Below are 19,587 nucleotides of genomic sequence, written 5' to 3'. Positions count from 1 at the left end.
CAAAATGGTTAGAACAGTCTTGTTTATAACAAAAACAGTGGGAAAAGCTTAAATATCTATTAGTATTGTTTAGTTGAATGAACTACAGTACATCCAAAGTAAAGAGTTTTATATAACTGTTACAAAGAATGTGACAATCTGTAGGGATTGACTGTAAAGATGTTAATGATTTATTAGTAAGTGAAAAAAGAAAGGTAAAGAACAATATATCCAATCCATTACTAGATTTTTCTTTCAGTAAAACAGGTGTGAGAATTTACGTTAGATATATCTATACATATATAAAATAATTTCAGAAAAAATGGAAAAACAGCATACAAAACTGCTTGGAATATTTTCCTATAAGGGTTGGCATTAGATTAACAAAAAAGGAAGTTTCAGGGCAGCTGGGTGGCTCAGTGGGTTAAGGCTCTGCCTTTGGCTTGGGTCATGATCCCAGGGTCCTGGTATTGAACCCTGAATCAGGCTCTCTACTCAGTAGGGATCCTGCTTCCCCCTCTCTGCTTGCCTCTCTGCCAGCTTGTGATCTCTCTCTGTCAAATAAATAAATAAAATCTTTAAAAAAAAAAAAAGAAAGTTTCATTTCTTACTGTGTTTTCTAGTAGTTTCCCAAGGAGAGTATTACAAAACACAGCCTGGAAATTGTATACAATTATTTCAATTATATATGTATGCATATCAAAGACAGCAGCTTTATAAAAATTTGTTAATGCACAATTCAGTGAATTAGCACAAAACAATTCATTCAACCAGGAAAAGATTTCCGAATGTGACGAAATGTAAATGACAAACCACAGTTCAGTAAGGAATGTTTCGTTCGTTTGTTTGTTTAATGTCTGAAGCCAGGTTATTCTTATTATGCAAAAGAAGAGGTCACTTACCTTTGGCAATGGCTTTCTCTCATGGCAGTTGATGCCTCCGATGAAGACCATGTTGGGCATCACAGGTCTGGGATATTCCAAAACAAAGTCAGTTCTTAACAACCAAATTGATGTTTGGCTGTAGAGATCATAGGGTGTGACAGTCGTTTGGAGAATCTCAGATGCAACTTCTATAGCATTTTTTAAAAAATGCGGACAAAATAAATGTTCCTCCAAGTGGAAGATGTAATTCCACACTCTCTCTCTGAAAGTCATGGCATCCGAGAACGCTAAGAAAAGTCTAGGAACATAAGAAAGGGGACTGGGGCACTGTGCTCCTTCTTCAAGATAATGACAAAATACTCCCCTGGTGAAGACCACCGATGGGAGTGAAAAATACTTGGCTACAATTAAGCCGCACATATCAAAAGGATCCAGAAATATTGCATCAAAAGAACTCTCCTTTATGTACTCTATTAATTTTGTGTCTTTAAACAAATTCCTACAATGTAAAAAAAGCTGTCCAAACATGTCATTGGATGGACTCATTACCATGGAAAGTAAATTTTGTTGCCGAGTTTTCCATTGAAAGTCAGAGAAAGTCTTGAAGTGCTGATTCAGCTCCTCCAGAGTGTAATCTGTGGAATAAGTCTTCACTGTAAAATTAGAGGATTTCCCCAGTTGCCAGCTCACCTCTGGCACGATTATAACTACCTCATGCCCCCTGTGGATGAGTTCCTTCACCACCAACTGCATGGTAAACCAGTGGCTACCATCCATGGGTACCACCAGCAGCTTGCCTGCCATGGCAAAGCCAGAAGTCAGCAGGAGACACACACAGAGAGGAGGGAAGCCAGTTAAAATCGCCGGAGCCATTTGGGAAACTGTAGCCCAGAGCTATCCAGCTGCTTGGATTCTGAGGGGGCATAATACAGTCCGAGGAAGAAATACAGGCACAAAGCCCGCCCCAGGAAAGGGCGTGTATTTGTATGTTCATTAAAAAAAAAAAAAAATTACACTCATTGCCCACGGTGCACTCATCAGAACAATAAGAATGAGTCTCATTAGCTGAGACACGTGCTTCTGTGTTTTCCAGATAAGGATACCTTTTGATCTTTGCCTTGTCAGAGTTCATGGGCTGTATCGCACGCAACACTCATTTGGAAACAGAATTATTAAGCAATGCTTTTGAGGACTCGGAGTGACAAAAAGGAATGTAATGTCAATGAACATGATACTTTTTTTAAAAAGATTTTTATTTATTTATTTACTTGACAGAGAAAGAGAGGGATCACAAGTAGGCAGAGAGGCAGGCAGAGAGAGAGGCAGGGAAGCAGGCTCCCCTGCTGAGCAGGGAGCCCGATGTGAGGCTTGATCCCAGGACTCTGAGATCATGACCTGAGCCAAAGGCAGAGGCTTAACCACTGAGCCACCCAGGTGCCCCAACTGATAATTTTGCAATCAGTTCTAAAGAAGGTTTGGCTGCATCCTCGGACTCCATAAGACAATTGGGTCAGAAAGAGATTGGCATCCCAGTTTACAAGGAAAGACTCGAAGTCACTTCGCACTACTTTCCTCATGGGCAGTGGAACTGTGTTCACAAGAGTCTCTGAAATGCTGGCCATTGCCACTTGTTTGTTCCATATCCAAACCCTCTGAGCCTCCAAAATGTTAAGAGGGACAATTCTGCTCCCAAGGACCATTCCAGGGATGTGATTGATGGCAGACAATGTCCTTTATTTTACATCACTTTCCCTAGATCCGTCACATGCCATGGGTGGTCACCTGCCCTATGCTTGCCAGAAGCACTCTGCTAAGTGACCACTCTCTTTCCTCCCTGCTTCTGCATTCCTCTGTCCAGACCTCTCTGCTGTGGGCTGGCCCCAAGCAGCCTGCTACCCTACTTCAGGAGTCTCTGTATCTGTCTCCTACACTATACAAGCACCCGCTGAGGCCAGAGGATGTACCCTCTCCATATTTGCACCCCCCCCATGGGACCCATACTGTGCCTCACACAGAGAAAGCACACAAGGATATTGGTTGCATTGGACTGAATGGCACTATGCAAGGTTTCTAGACACCTTTGTGGGTGAGCTCAGGAGCGTACATCAGATAAGACCCTGAGAAACATTTAGTGAGGGATTCTAGAGCCAACCTGGGGGCATAATCATTGTTGGGACCCAACATGGCTCCTTCTAGGATGCCCTGAACTATTATCAGACATTTGCTTGGTCACCGTTTACCTCGGTGACTGGGGGACTTTCAGATGAATATCTGAAAAATAAAAATGGGGCAAATTGTCTACCTTCCCGTGAAGCTTACTTCAGAATAGATATTAATAAAATAGAAAATAGAAGAACAATAGAGATAATCAGTGAACCCAAAATCTGGTTGTTTGAGAAGATGAATTAACCTGATAAAGCTCTAACCAAAATTATTAAAAAGAGAGAGAGAGAAGAAAAAATTACCAATATCAGGAATAAGAAAGGTGGCATCACGACACATTCCACAGATGTTGAAAGAATAATAATAAAGAATATCAAGAACAAACATATGCAAATATATTCTACAACTTAGATGAAATGGGCAAATTCCTCAAAAGATGCAAACTACTAGAGTTTAATCAAGAAGAAATAAATAAGTTGAATAAAAATAAATAAGTTGTATGTTTTAAGTTGAATTAAGTTTGAATTCAAACTTTCCCACAAAGAAAACTTCAAGCCCAGATGGTTTGACCTATAAAAGCTACCAAACATTGGAGAAGAAATAAAACCAATCATTCCAGAATATATTCTGAAATGAGGGAAGATATATTCTAGAGAACAGGTGCACAGAAAACTTCCAAATCTTTCTTAGAGACCACAGAATTGGCCTATGAGCACTGTCACATATGAAAACTAGATAGACATCATAAGAAAGGAAAATGTATAGACCAAGAGGGGGTGAGGGGAAGGGGTTGTCAGATGATACATATTAAGGAGGACATGGGTTATGATGAGCACTGGGTGTTATATGCAACTAATGAATGGTTGAACACTACACAAAAACTACTGTTTTCCTATATGCTGGCTAATTGAACATAATAATAAAAAATTAATTAATTTTAAAAAAGAAAAATGTATAGAACATACTCCTCATAAGTATAATGGAAAAATTCTAAACAAAATTTTAGCAAATCAAATTAAATAATATACATGTATATAAAAATATAAAAGATACATAATAGTAATATACAAAATGATTGGGGGACTTATCGTGGGAAGACAAGATTGTTTTAACATTAGAAAATCTATCAAGGTAATTCACCATATAAATAAATTGAAAAAAATACAACCATATCATCCTCTCCATAGGCACAGAACAGGTATTTGACAAAATCCAACAATCATTCCTGATAAAAATAATCACAAAACTAGGACAAGAAGGGAAGGTTCTCTACCTAATAAAGAACATCTATGAAAAACCCTTAACTCACATCATACTTAGTGATGAATGACTGAATGCTTTACTCCTAATCAGACACAAGTCAAGGATGACTGTCTTACCACTTCTATTCTATAGTGTTCCAGCCAGTCAAGAAAAATAAAAGACATCCAGGTTGGAAAGAAAAAGTCTAACTGCCTTATTCACAGACAACAAGTTCATCTCTAAGGAAATTCCAATGGAATCTTTAGAATACCCTAGAGCAATTAAGTAAGTTTAGCACAGTTGCAGGATACAAGATCAATACTCAAAAATCAGTCCTTCAGCAGACGAGTGGACAAAGAAGATGTGGTGCATATATACAATGGAATATTATGCAGTCATCAGAAAGGATGAATACCCAACTTTTGTATCAACATGGACGGGACTGGAGGAGATTATACTGAGTGAAATAAGTCAACCCAAGAGTCAGTTATCATATGGTTTCACTTACTTGTGGAGCATAGCGAATAACATGGAGGACATTGGGAGATGGAGAGGAGAAGTGAATTGGGGGAAGTCAGTGAGGGAGATGAACCATGAGATACTGTGGACTCTGAGAAACAAACTGAGGGTTTGGGAGGAGCATGGGGGAGATGGGTGAGCCTGGTGGTGGGTATTATTTTCTTTTTTTTTTTTTTAAGATTTTATTTATTTATTTGACAGAGAGAGACCACAAGTAGGCAGAGAGGCAGGTAGAGAGAGGAGGGGAAGCAGGCTCCCTGCTAAGCAGAGAGCCTGAGGAGGGGCTGGATCCCAGCACCCTAAGATCATGACCTCAGCCAAAGGCAGAGGTTTAACCCACTGAGCCACCCAGGCGCCCCCTGGTGGTGGGCATTATGGAGGGCACGTATTGCATGGAGCACTAGCTGTGGTGCATAAACAATGAATCTTGAAACACTGAAAAAAAGTAAAATAAATTAAAATAAAATAAAACAAAAATGTTTTTTAAAAGTAAAAAAAATCAGTTGTACTTTGGAGCACCTGGGAGGCTCATTCAGTTAGGTGGTCAGGTCTAGATTTCTGCTCAAGTCATGACCTCAGTGTCCTGGAATCTAGCCCCCAGTCAGGCTCTGTGCTCAGTGGGGCGTTGGCTTCAGGATTCTTGCTCTTCCTCTGTCCCTCTTCCCATTCCCACTTGCTCCTACGCTCTCTCTAAAATAAATAAATAAAATCTTATAAACAAGTAAGCAAATAAATAAAAAGAAATCGATTTTAAAAATAGAAAAAAAAAATAGGGGCACCTGGGTGGCTTAGTCAGTTAAGCAACTGCCTTCAGCTCAGGTCATGATCTTAGGATCCTGGGCTGGAGCCCCATGTCAGGCTCTCCACTCAGCAGGGAGCCTGTTTCTCGCTCTCTCTCTCTCTCTCTCTCTCTCTCTGTCTCTGGTCTCTACCACTTTCCCTGTCTCTCAAAAAATAAAAAATATTTTTAAAATTAAATAAATGAATAAAATCTTATAAATAAATAGATAAATAAACCAGAAGGAGCATCCATAGACTGGGAGAAAATATTTGCAGAGATTAGACCTGGTAGAGAATTTATGTACAAAATATATAAAGAACTCTTGAAATGCTCTAATGGGGGAAAAATACTTTTAAATAAGCAAAGACTTGAACAGACATTCCATCAAAGATATACAGAAGGGAAAGAAGCACATGAAAAGATGCTCCACATCATCAGTCATTACAGAAGTCAAGTTAAAAAAAAATACAACTTAATGGGGCACCTGCGTGGCTCAGTCGCTGAAGTATTTCCCTTCCACTCTGGCCATGACCCTGGACTTCTGGAATAGAGCCCCTTGGGCGTCCTGCTCAGTGGGGAGTCTGCTTCTCTCTGTGCCCTTTACCCAGCTCATGCTCTCTCCCACTCTCCCAAATAAATAAATAAAATCTTTTATTAAAAAAACCTACAATTTCATTTTCATGCCTCTTAGAATGGCTGAAATGTGGAAGACTGACTACTTCAGTTGTTGGTAACTCTGTGGAGGAGCTGGACCTGTCATATGTTGCTGGTGAGACCCTACAATGGTTTGGCAGTTTCTTAGAAAGATAAGCCTAGGGGCGTCTGGATGGCTCAGTAGTTAGGCAGCTGTCTTCAGCTCAGGTCAGGATCCCAAGGTGCTTAGATAGACCTCAGAATCCGGCTCCCTGATCAGCACAAAGTCTGGTCCTCCCTCTCTTACTCTCCTTCCTTGTTTTTCCTCTCTCGCTGTGTCTCTCTCTGTTAAATAAATAAATTTTTAAAAAATCTTTTAATTAATTTAGTTAATTAATTAGTTAATCGATTAACTAGTTAATTAATCAACTAGTTAATTAATTATTTAATTAAAAGGTAAGCCTCCTCCTGTCATAGAACAAGTCAAAGACCAAGGCTTTCCATTCCTAGGTATTTATCCATGAGACAAGGAAGTATCCTTCTTGAACTGCTTATATTTTTCATTTTCTTATGAAGTTTGGACATCCTTATAAAAACCCTCTGGCTGGAGAGACTACACTCACTCCTTCCCTAGCCTTAATTCTTGAAGCTAGAGAAGGGCCCAGTCCAGGACATGTCTTTGATATGCAAACTAACCAATCCAGAGCCCTAGGAGACACTATTCCTCTGTCTTAATCATCCCAGTGTAGCCCCCCCCAATAAGGACACCCCTATAGCTTAGAGCCTACCAAAATTATTCCAACCAGCCAGTTCTACGCTGTTTGCCTTCCCTGCCTTGCCATTCCATGAAAACACAAAAAAGTCAGTGGCCAAGGTCCTCACCTGGCTCTTCCTTCTTCGGTCTCCTGACCAAGCCTGGCGCTTCTCCATGTAGCCCTGAATGGCACGCGCCTTCCTCTAGGACTTATGAGTGTAATAAAATTTGTTTTCCTGAGCCTCTCCTGTGTCTCCTCTTATGGCCACACCTAAGGGACCATCATATAAAAGGACACAGACTGCTTCCAGGTAAAAACTGGAGCCGAATGCAAGCCTTGAACTCATGACCCTGAGGATCAAGACCCAAGCAGAGATCAAGAGTTGGACACTTAACCAACAGAATCACCCAGGCACCCCTGAAAGGATTACCTTTTAAAATATCCCTTGCAAATACTAGCAGCCATCAAAAGAAATGAAATCTTGCCATTTGCGACGACGTGGATGGAACTAGAGGGTATTATGCTTAGCGGAATAAGTTAATTGGAGAAAGACAACTATCATATGATCTCCCTGATATGAGGAAGTGGAGAAGCAACACTGGGAGTTTGGGGGGTAGGAAAAGAATAAACGAAACAAGATGGGATCGGGAGGGAGACAAACCATAAGAGACTCTTAATTTCACAAAACAAACTGAGGGTGGCCAGGGGAAGAGGGGTATGGAGAGGGTAGTTGGGTGATGGACATTGGGGAGGGTATGTACTATGGTGAGTGCTGTGAAGTGTATAAACCTGGCGATTCACAGACCTGTACGCCTGGGGCTAATAGTACATTATGTTTATTTAAAAAATTTAAAAATTATTTTTTAAAAATCCCCTGCAACTATTTAAACCCTTAATGAAAAAAAAGATTTTAGATGACTACTTGAAAACAAGTACATGGCTTTGTAGCCCCATCTATCGCTTGGACCTCCAGCCAACAAACATACTCTTCAACCCACCCTGGAGGCAGCCTATGCCATCTGTAGTCATCCCAGACTTTAGGAAAGCTTTCTTTCTTTCTTTCTTTCTTTCTTTCTTTTTTTTTTTTTTTAAGATTTTGTTTATTTGTTTGACAGAGATCACAATTAGGCAGTGAGGCAGGCAGCGAGAGGGGGGAAGCAGGCTCCCTGCCGAGGAGAGAGCCCCATGCAGAGTTTGATCCCAGGACCCTGGGATCATGACCTGAGCTGAAGGCAGAGGCTTTAACCCACTGAGCCATCCAGGCACCCCAGGAAAGCTCTTTCTTATATAAACAACTCAACAACTTCTCCCTGGTCCTGATTTACTTATTGTGACCATAAAGGGTGGACTCTAATGGCATTCAGTACCTACCTCACTAGCTTCTAAAATTTGGTATATCTTGACACAGCTTTGGTTTCCCTCCATGAGCTCTTCCTTCTCTTCCAGTCTTCTGGATGGTAAAGATATTTTCATCTACCTAGTATTTCAGGTCACAGAGGGTACAAGGCATCACTCTCCCACAGCCCCACCATTCACCATTCAGGGTTCAATCAGACAAATGAAGCCACCAAAGATACATATGGTCAAGTATTCATTACAGGGATTTGATCCTACACTATGTGGGAGCTGATTGAACAATTCCTGTAAACAGTCTGTTGCTGGAGCCTAAGGACAACAGAGTGAGTCTTCAGAAAGTGTGCATGGGTGTGAAATGGGGGAGAGAAAGGACAAATTGGGACCCACGAGGACGAGCTGAGACTCATGAGAAGGAACTAGAACCCTGCAGTGTGCTCAGTGCCTCCAACGTTGATGATGTGGGTGTCCTGAAGAGGAAGCTGGTGCTCGTCCTCACAGAGCTAAACACACCTGTGGGAAAAGCTGAAGGAGGAGCCAGAGAAAAGCAGAGCAGTTGCAGGTCTAGCTTCTACTTCATGCAAATGAAGCGAGCCCACAGATAGGTAACAATGCATGTGAGCCACAAAAGCGCCTGTCCCGAACATCTGCGTGTGAGAAAACACTAATGGCTTGTGCTTCATATCCAGCCTATCATGTCAGACAAAACTATCTGAGACCTACGCTAATTAGAAACATCCACAGAAAGGAAGTCTGGGAAAAGAATTCCAGTCTCGTCTACCTGACACATTATAAAGCCACCGCATAGCCCATCCCCACATCCTGTCTTAGTTCCAGAAGAGCTCTCCAATCTGCCCTCTGGCAACCTCCACTGACCCCATCCCATCACCATCTCCTGCTTGGATTCCAGAAGCAGCCTCCTAACTGAAATTGCTGCTGTCATTCTTGCCCTGTAGATGGAAGCCAGAGGGGTCTTTCTGGCTTCCAGAAAGATGTAAACATAAATCACTAAGCTATGTCTTGCATAACACCATTGAATGCCTTCCCATTGCACTTAGAAAATACACCAACCTGTCTTGGCCAAAAGGTCTTGCATGAGTCCAGCTCCCTTCCACCTTTTTAACCGACACTGCTTGCTTCCTCTACCCAGTCTTCTTCATGCATTGGGAACATGACAATTTCCCAGCCACTTGAGGACCTTAGTATTTGCTGTCCTCTCTGCCTGGAGTGGTCTTTCCTGGGCTCTTCATGTACCCTCTCATTTGTTAGCTCTCCTCCAAGAAGTCTGCTCTGAGGGCGACATCAGAAACAGCCCCCATGCTCTTCCCAGCTACTTAGTCTGTCACATCCCTCTATTCTTTCCCTTGAGCCACTTATCACTATGTACACCTATCAAATAGTCACTTCTTAGTTTCCTCTCCTAGAAAGTGAGCTGCAGGGTTGCCTGGGTGACTCAGTGGGTTAAGCGTCCAACTCTTGATTTCAGCTCAGGTCAAGGTTGTGAGATAGAGTCCCACATAGGGCTCTGAACTCAGTGGGGAGTCTGCTTGTTCCTCTCCCTCTGCTCCTCCCCCCTTTTCTCTAGATCTCATAAATAAATAAATAAATAAATAAATAAAATCTTTTCCCCCCTTAGCTAACTTTTATTATTTTTTAAAATATTATTTTATTTTTTCAGTGTTCCAAGATTCAGTAAAATCTTTTTTAAAAAAGTCAGTTCCATGAATTTAGGCACCTCAATACATTAATTTTATTAATAGTGTATCTTAGACATCTAGACCTGTGCCTGCCACTTATTAGATGCTTCTTAAATATAGTTGATGCTTAGCAAATATTCATTAAAGAATGAGTGAATAAAGGAAGGAAGGATGGAAGGAAGGAAGGAAGGAAGAAGGGAAAAAAGTAGAGCAACTCATCTCTCCTTGCCAGGACACTACCAAACCCGAGACCAGGTGACTGCTCCAACTCTTCTCCAGGTCTTCTCATTCTAAGGAGCAGGTTCAGCATCACTCACTGACCCATCTAGCCTGTTGTGATCCATTCCATGATCATTAACCAGGCATTAACCAGGGCTGCGGCACCCATCTCATTCTTTCTTCCGATACCAGTTGAAATCCTTTGAAATCTGCAAGAGCAACTGTTCCTGACTCTGCATATCGATGTCCTGTGAATGCCTCTAAGACCAATTAGGATGCAGGAATGCTGCAGTGGGAAGGTTTTATAGACTTGAATTTTCTTAAAAATGAGTTTTGTTGAGTATTCATCAGGCATATTAGCTTGTAATTTTTTTTCTTTTAGTCTTCTTTTGTCTGGCTTTTGTATCTGGCTTTGGTATTTAATTCTAACCTCATAAAATGGGTTTGGAAGTGTTCCTTCCTCCTCTATTTTTTAGAAGAGTTTGAGAAGGAGCAGTATTAATTTTTCTTTCAATATTTGGTAGACTTTGTCAGTGAAACCGTTTAGTCCTGGGCTTTTCTCTGTTAGGAGATTTTTCAAGTAGGCCCCATGCCCAGCATGAAGCCCTACACTGGGCTGGAACTCACCCCGAGATCAAAACTTGAGCTGAGATCAGGAGTCGGGCGTTCAACAAGCTGTCATCCAGGTATTGGGAGATTTTTGGTTAATGATTCAGTATCCTTACTCATTACTGGTTTGTTTAGATTTTCTATTTCTTCATAACTCAGTTGTAACAGGTTGCATGCTCCTAGGAATTTATCAATTCCTTCCAGGTTGTCCAATGTGTTGGTATGTACTTGTTCATAGTAGTCTCTTATAGTCTGCTGTATTTCTGTGATATCAAATGCAATATCTCCTCTTTCATTTTTTATATTGTTCATTTGAGCCTTCTCTGTTTTTCTTTTTCCTTAGTCTGGGTGAAAGCTTATCAATTTTGTTTATCTTTAAAAAAAAAAAAAGCAACTCCAGTTTCAAAATTTTCAATTGCCTCTCTAGTCTCTATTTCCCCTATTTCTGGTCTGATCTCTGTTATTTCCTTCCTTCTACTAATTTTGGGCTCCTAGTTTTTGGCTCCTTGCTCCTAGTTTTGGGCTCCTAGTTTTGGGTTCCTTGCTTTCCTCCTAGTTCCTTGAGGTGTAAGTTAAATTGTTTACCTAAATCTTTTATTTTCTTAATGTAGGTGTGTATTGCTATGAACTTCCCTCTCAAGACAGCCTTTCCTGCAACCCATATATTTAGGCAGTTTGCACTTCCATTCTCATTTGTCTCTGATACTTTCTTTAAAGATATTTATTTATTTATTTTATATAGAGAGAGAGCAGTTGGAGGGGCAGAGAGTCAAGCAGATTCCAGACCCAGAGCAGAACCCAATATGGGGCTCAATCTCACAGCCCTGAGATCATGACCTGAGCTGAAATCTAGAGTTGGACACTTAATTGAGCCACCCAGATGCCCCTCTCTGACACTTTTTGATTTCTTTTTTTATTTCTTCTTTGTCCATATGGTTGTTCAGGATTTTTTGTTTGTTTCTTTAACCTCTGCACATTTGTGGATTTTCCAGTTTTGCTCCTGTTCTTGAATTCTAGATTCATATCATTGAGTTCAGAAAAGATTCTTGGTATGATTTCAATCTTCTTATGCTTGTTAAACCTTGTTTTATGGTCTGAGATATTGGAGGCCTGTACTTCTGCTTATTTCTTCCTACAGATCTGTTAATATCTTCTTTGTATATCCAGACATTCTAATGTTGAGTGTGCATGTATTTACAATTTCATATCCTCTTGTTGAACTGGCTCCTTTATAATTATATGATGACCTTTTTATATTTTTTTATATAATGACCTTTTTTATATCTTGTTATAGTTTTAGGCTTACAGTCCATCTTGTCTGATATAAGGATAGCTACCCATGCTCTCTTTTGGCTGCCATTTGCATGGCTATCTTGTTCATCTCTTCACCTTCCATCTATGTGTGTCCTTAAGATGAAGAGGGTCTGTTGTAGGCAACATATAGTTACATCTTATTTTTATATCCATCCAGCTACTGTATGTCTTTTGATTAGAGATTTAGTCCATTTACATTTAAAGTTTTATTGATAGGTAAGGACTTACTGTTGTCACTTTTTTATTGTTTTCTGAATGTTTTACAAATCCTTTGTTCCTTCCTTCCTCTTTTGCTGTCTTCTTTTGTGATTTGATGATGTTCTTCTTTGAGCCCTTTCTCTTTGTCTTTTGTGTATCTACTATAGCAAACCAAATTCAACACCATATTAAAAAGACCATATATCTTTTTTGGGGTGCCTGGCTGGTTTTACACCCACATTGGGTGTAAAGCTTAATTAATAAAAAAAAGTTTAGGAGGATCATATATCTGGGTGCCTGGGTGGTGTTTGGGCATCCAATTCTTGGCTTTGAGTCAGGTCGTGATTTCAGGGTCTTGAGAATGAACCCCAACTCAGGCTCTGCTCTCAATGAGGAGACTGCTTAACATTCCCTTTCCTTCTCCCTTTGCCCCTCCCCTGCTCTCTCTCTCTCTCTCTCTCTCAAATAAATAAATAAATAAATCTTTTTTTTTTTTTTTTTTTTTAAGGATAATATACCATGATCAAGTGGAACTTATCTCTGGACTGTAAGGAATGTTTAACATCTACAAATCAACAAATGTAATACATAAACAAAATGAAGGATAAAAATCACAGGATTGGGGCGCCTGGGTGGCTCAGTGGGTTCAAGCCTCTGCCTTCAGCTCAGTTCATGATCTCAGGGTCCTGGGATCAAGCCCCACATCAGGCTCTCTGCTCAGCAGGGACCCTGCTTCCTCCTCTCTCTCTGCCTACTTGTGATCTCTGCCTGTCAAACAAATAAATAAAATCTTTTTTTTAAAAAATCACAGGATTGTCTCAATAGATGCAGTAAAAGCATTTGACAAAATTCAATATCTCCTTGGTAAAAACTCTCAACAAATTCAGTTTAGAAGGGATGTAACTCAACATGATAAAGGCTATATATGAAAATTCCACAGCTAACTTCATAGTCAATGATGAAAGACTGAAAGCTTTTCCTCTAAGATCAGAAACAAGGGAAAGGGACCCACTCTCACCATTTTCATTCAGCATTATAGTAGAAGTCCTAGCCGGCAAGAAAAAGAAATAAAAGGCATTCAGATCAGAAAATAAGAAGTAAAATTATCTCTATTTGCAGATTACATGATCTTACAGAGAGCAAACCCAAAGATTCCACCAAAAAACTATTAGCACTGATAAATTCAGTAAGCTTGCAGGATACAAAATCAATACACAAAAATCATTTGTGTTTTTACACACTAACAATGAAGCGTTCAAAAAAGTTGAGGAAACCATCCCATTTACATAACATCAAAAAGAAAAATATAATATTTAAGAATAAATTTAACCAAAGGGGGGTGTGAAAGATCTGTACACCAAAAACTATTAGACATTAATGAAAGAATTTGAAGACACTTAAATAAATGGAAAAATATTCAGTGTTCATGAAGTGTAAGAAGTCTTTTTTTTTTTTCCCAATTTATTTATTTTCAGAAAAACAGTATTCATTATTTTTTCACCACACCCAGTGCTCCATGCAAGCTGTGCCCTCTATAATACCCACCACCTGGTACCCCAACCTCCCACCCCCCCGCCACTTCAAACCCCTCAGACTGTAAGAAGTCTTATTATTAAGATGTTCATACCACCAAAAGATTCAGTGCAATCTCTATTAAAATTCTAGTGGCACATAATTTTTTCACAGAAATAGAAATAACAATTCTAAAATTTGAATGGAACCACAAAAGACCCCCAATAGCTAAAGCAACCTTGAACAAGAAGAACAAAGCTGGAAGCATCACAATTCGTTATTTCAAATTCTATTACAAAGTGATAATAATCAAAACAACATGGTGTTGGCATAAAAACAGACACATAGATCAGCTAAAAAGAATAGAAACCTCAGATATAAATCCATGCATATATGGCCAACTAGTTTTCACCAAAGCTGTCAAGAATACACAATGGGGAAAGGATAGTTTCTTCAATAAATGGTGTTGGGAAAATTGGATGTCTACACTCCAAAAAAAAAAAAAAAGAGAGAGAGAGAGAGAGAAGGAACACCTGGTGGCTCAGTCAGTTAAGCCACTGCCTTTGGCTCAGGTCATGATCCCAGGTTTCTGGGATCAAGTTCCATATCGGGCTCCTTGCTCATCGGGGAGTCTGCTTCTCTCTCTGCCTCTGCCTGTTTGTGCTCTCTGTCTCTGACAAATAAATAAAGAAATAAAATATTTTTAAAAAGAAAGAAAAAGAAATTAGACCCTTACCTTACACCATACACAAAAATCAACTCAAAATAGACTAAAGATTGAAACGTAAGTCCTACAAGTAAAACTCCCAGAAGAAACTTGGGAAAAGCTTCTGAACATTGGTCTTGGTAATAATTTTTTGGATTTGACACTGAAAGGAAAGGCAACAAAAACAAAATTAAACAAATAGTTTACATTAAACTAAAAAGGATTTGCACAGCAAAATCAACAAAATGAAAAGGCAACCTATGGAATAAAAGAAAATATTTGCAAACTATAAATCTGAGAGAGTTAATATCCAAAATATCTAAGGGACTCTTAAAATAGAAAGTAAATAAAATTTTTAAATTTTATTTTTAAATATTATTTTTATATTTTTATTTATATTTCTATATTATATTTATATTTAAATATTTAAATTTATGTTTAAATATATTTATATATTTTATATATTTATATTTGAATATATTATTTAATTAAATTTTAAATTTATTTATATTTATTTAAATTTTAATTAATTTTAATTTTTAAATTAAATTTTAAATCATTAAATATTATTTAAATATAAATAAATAAAATTAAATTTTACTTTATTTAAATAAATTTTTAAATTTTCCAAAGGAGACATACAAATGGCCAGTAAGTACATGACAAGTGTTCAATATCACTAATTATCAGGGAAATGCAAGTCAAAATGAAAATCAGATATCACTTCAGATGTATTATCACAAAGTTGAAACATAACAAGTGTTAGATATAGAAAAAAAGTGAACCTTTGTACACTGGTGGGTACACCGGTGGGATATAAATTGTTATAACCATTAAAGAACATAGGATGGAAGTTCCTTAAAAAATCAAAAATGAATAACCATATGCCAGCAATCTCACTTCTGGGTATACACCTAAAGGAAATGAAACCAGGATTTTGAAAATGTATCTTCACTCCCATGTTCATTGTAGCATTTATTCACACTAGCCAAGGTATGAAAATAATCTAAATGCCCATTGATGGATGAATGGATAAAGATGAGGTGTGTAGGGACGCCTGGGTGGCTCAGTCGCTAAGTGTCTATTTTGGCTCAGGTCATGATCCCAGGGTCCTGGGTTTGAACCCTGCAACAGGCTCCCTGCTTGGTGGGAAGCCTGCTTCTCCTTCTCCCATTCCCTCTGCTTGTGTTCCTTCTCTGGCTGACTTTCTTTCTGTCAAATAAATAAAATCTTAAAAAAAAATGAGGTGTGTATATATGTGTGTGTGTATACATATACAATGAAATATTATTCAGCTATAAAAAAGAAGGAGATCCTGCCATTCGCAACACGAATAGACCTGGAAGACATTATGATAGTGACATAAGCCAAATACAGAGGGACAAATATTGCCTGATCTTATTTATATTTAGAATATATATACAAATGGTCCCTGAATTAATGACGGTTTGATTTCTGATTTTTTTACTATATGATGGTATGAAAATGATATGCCTCTGGTAGAAACCTCACTTTCAGTTTTGAGTTTAGATCTCTTCCAAGGCTACCAATGTGCAGCATAATCCTTCCTCCTGATGCTGAGCAGTGAGAGTAAGCCACAGCTCCCAGCCAACCCCACGAACACAGGATAAACAACTGATACACTGATAACCATTCTGCAACCATATAACCACTCTGTTGCACACTTTCAGTACAGTATTCAGTAAATCACATGAGATGTTCAACATTTTTTAGTAAAATATGCCTTGTGCAAGATGATTTTACCCAGCTGCAGGCTAATGGATGTGCGGAGTACATTTAAGTTGGGCAAGGCTAACCTATGATGCTCAATAGGTTAGGTGTATTAAATGCATTTTTGCATTTTTGATGCAAATTTCCTGCATCACTGGATTTGTGCTGTATATCTTATGTACAGTTTACACACTCAAGGATAGAATATCACTCTGATGAGAACATGTTTACTTTTTAATCTCTTGCTCTGCTCTATTCACTTTGCCCTCCTGAAGGCTTATGTAGGCTTGTGTCCTAGTTAGGGACTTTATTAAGCTTTGAACCTCCAATTTATTCTAGTGGACTTTTTGTTTATAACAGCCCCTTCCATCAACCCCATTCCCTCTATGAAAGCACTGTTCCTTTCTTTTGTTCTCTGAACTTGCCTATGGTTTTGCCACAGGTTCCATGTCCGGAATAGAATATAACTTTCTGCTATTCCCAAATAAATCCATTTTTGGTGGTAAAATAACTGAGAGTTTTTATCTTGAAGCTTAACAATATGTAACACGTGTACTGGCCTGCTGTCAGCGCTATGTGTTAGATAGCGTTGTTACTCATTGGCTAGAACTGTGTCACATGACTACTCAGAGAGGGAAGTCTCCTCCCCTGTAAGATTGAGGGTCTGTTAGTGGAAGGAGAAAGTACACTGAACAGTCTGCTAGCAGTGCTGCAGAAGAAGAAGGAGGGAGAGAGGATGACCAACCCAGCAAGCAGGTGACTGACTTAGAGAGGCAGTGTTGTATCGGTGATTGAAAGGGCAAGCCCTAGAGCCAGGACTCAAGTCTTGGTTGGAGATTTTCTGTGTAACTTTGTAGGAATTATATGCCTCCCAGGATCTCAGTCTCCTCATCTACAGAATGGGAATTGATATCAGTTCCCACCACGGGGCATTGTTATGAGAATTAAATGAGATAGTGCTTAGAAACCATCTGCAGGGTGCCTGCGTGGCTCAGTTGGTTAAGCAACTGCCTTTGACTCAGGTCGTGATCCTGGAGTTGTGGGATTGAGCCCCACATTAGGCTCCCTGCTCATGGGAATTCTTTTTCTCCCTCTGACCTCTCCCTTCTCATGCTCTCTCTCTCATTCTCTCTCTCTCTTAAATAAATCAAATGAAAAGAAACCATCTGCAATATAAATGCTCACAACGTTTTTAAAGCGTCACTAAACCTTTCTTGCACAGGACCTCACATGGTCGACGTACAGGGTGGAAGCTCCAAGAGCCCAGAGTCTGGTCAACAGTTTTATAGGTTCAACTCAAATTTTCTGGGAAGCAAATAAGGATTTAAATTTTCACCATAAAGGGGCATCTGGGTTGCTCAATCAGTTAAGCATCCAATCTTGATTTCAGCTCACATCATGATGGATCCTGAGATCAAGCCCAGTGTCAGGCTTCCAGCTCTGTAGGGAATCTGCTTGAAAATTCTCTTCCTCTCCCTCTGCCCCTCCTTCCACTCACGTGTGCATTCTCTCTCTCTCTCTCTCTAAAATAATTAAATGAATCTTTTTTTTTAAATTATGAAACTTCACCATAAACTACAAAGCCACATATCGGTGTTATTAATGATAATGCAACTAATATATTTATTGTTAACTGCTGTAGGGGCAACAAGACAGATAAGGTATGGTCCCTGACTTGGAGAGACTAACAAAATGATCAGATGTGACTTTGCCAGATTCGTGGGTTACAAGAGAGTTACACATAATCCTGAAGGCTTAATGAAAGAAAAGGACAGATTTTTTTAGAGCTCTGGAAAACTTCTATGGGTGATTTAGAGTCTGTGATGGGCTTTCATTGAAGGCAGTGAAGGGAGGCTCTGGGAGGACAGCTATCCTGCACAGAGAGGACAACATGAATCGGTCACAGAAGCAGGAAGGTAGATGGCACTCTTGAAAACACTTTAACTAGAAAACAGGTGAGTAGTGAGAAATACAGCAGAAGAGTGTTGGGACCACAGTGGAGTAAGAACATCAAAATGAGGAGTTTCTACAGAAGACACTGGGGAAACGGTGAAGCTTCTTGGTAAAAAATGTGACCTCAGGGTACATCTTGTAGTAAGTGACAGGTAGGATGGATTGGATAAGATGGGGGTCCACTCAAAAGGCTTTGGCCTAATGCACGTGACGCTCAGTGAGAGTCTGATGGGCAGAGTGGAGCTGTAGAAATGGAAGAAACATTGTCCAGGCGATACTTTGAGTCACAAATGGTTGACTTTATGGACAAAAGATGACATTTCAAATACAGCTGCAAGACTTTGATGCCTAAGAGAAGAATGATGATGGTTTTAATAGGCCATTCATTTAACAAATATTTATTAAAAGCCTTTTTAAAAAGACTTTATTTATTTATCAGAGAGAGAGAGAGCACAAGCAGGGGGAATGACAGGCAGAGCAGGCAGAAGGAGAAACAGGCTCTCCGCTGAGCAAGGAGCCTGATGCAGGATTCAATCCCAGGACCCTGGGGTCATGACCTAAGCTGAAGGCAGCCGCTCAGTCTACTGAGCCATGCTGGTGTCCCTATTAAAAGCCAGGAACTGTTGAGGTGTCTGGGATACAACTCTGCGGAACGGAGAGCCTGTGTCTTCCTGGAGCTAACCTTCCAGCGTTCATTCTTAGGGAATGGAGATTTGAGGAATATCTACTTTTTAGCAGGGGAGGGTATGAAGCACCGCGGGCAAGGGAGAAGCATTCGAAGCACAGGATAGAATGCCACGGAGCATCCTGAAGAGGAGGCTGCCAAGGTTGCCCAGTGATAACTGGTACCTGTGAACAGCCATTCCCTCTGCGGTTTCCTAATCTAAACCTTAGCCTCGCAGCCGGTCCTCTGTCTCCAGTTCTTTGCCTAGCAGCATTTCCTGAGCAGCGCAGCCACATGAATCTCCCTAAAATGTTCCAAGTTCAAATCCCTGAGTGTTCACGTTGACACCTGCCTTGCAATTTCATCCATCACTACAGCTGTTCTTCATCTCTCAAACCTTTCGCTGAGGTAAAAACGATGTTCTCCCTGTCTTGCTCATCCATTCCAGGATGGAGGCTGGATTAGACCAGGGAGATGCTTGAAGCAGAGCCTGAACAGTTAGCTCATTGAAATAGTCCACTAAAGGTGTCCAAAGGTGCAAGAGGAAAATTTTGAGGTTTATATGTACTCCTGTGTATGCTACTTAGAGTTGGTGCAGACAAAATAAACACTGAGGATGCTGTACAGGTTTAAGGATATGTGGAACATTTTTCACCGGAGACACATTTGGAATGG

General features: G+C 39.8%; 1 protein-coding gene across 1 annotated transcript in view; it reads right to left on the bottom strand.

Moving 5' to 3' along the window:
- Positions 1-1,848, bottom strand: part of LOC122902436 (UDP-glucuronosyltransferase 1-6-like) — a 47,722-nt gene extending 45,874 nt beyond the window's left edge. Inside the window, exon 1 of the mRNA XM_044241893.1 lies at positions 882-1,848. Within this exon, the coding sequence (XP_044097828.1) occupies positions 882-1,736 (855 nt within the window). The 5' untranslated portion in view covers positions 1,737-1,848. The remainder of the gene's footprint in view (positions 1-881) is intronic.
- Between the last annotated feature and the right edge of the window lie 17,739 nt (positions 1,849-19,587).

The sequence above is a fragment of the Neovison vison genome, chromosome 3 (assembly GCF_020171115.1).
Source record: "Neovison vison isolate M4711 chromosome 3, ASM_NN_V1, whole genome shotgun sequence".
Taxonomy (NCBI): domain Eukaryota; kingdom Metazoa; phylum Chordata; class Mammalia; order Carnivora; family Mustelidae; genus Neogale; species Neogale vison.
This window is presented reverse-complemented; position numbering and strand designations above follow the sequence as displayed.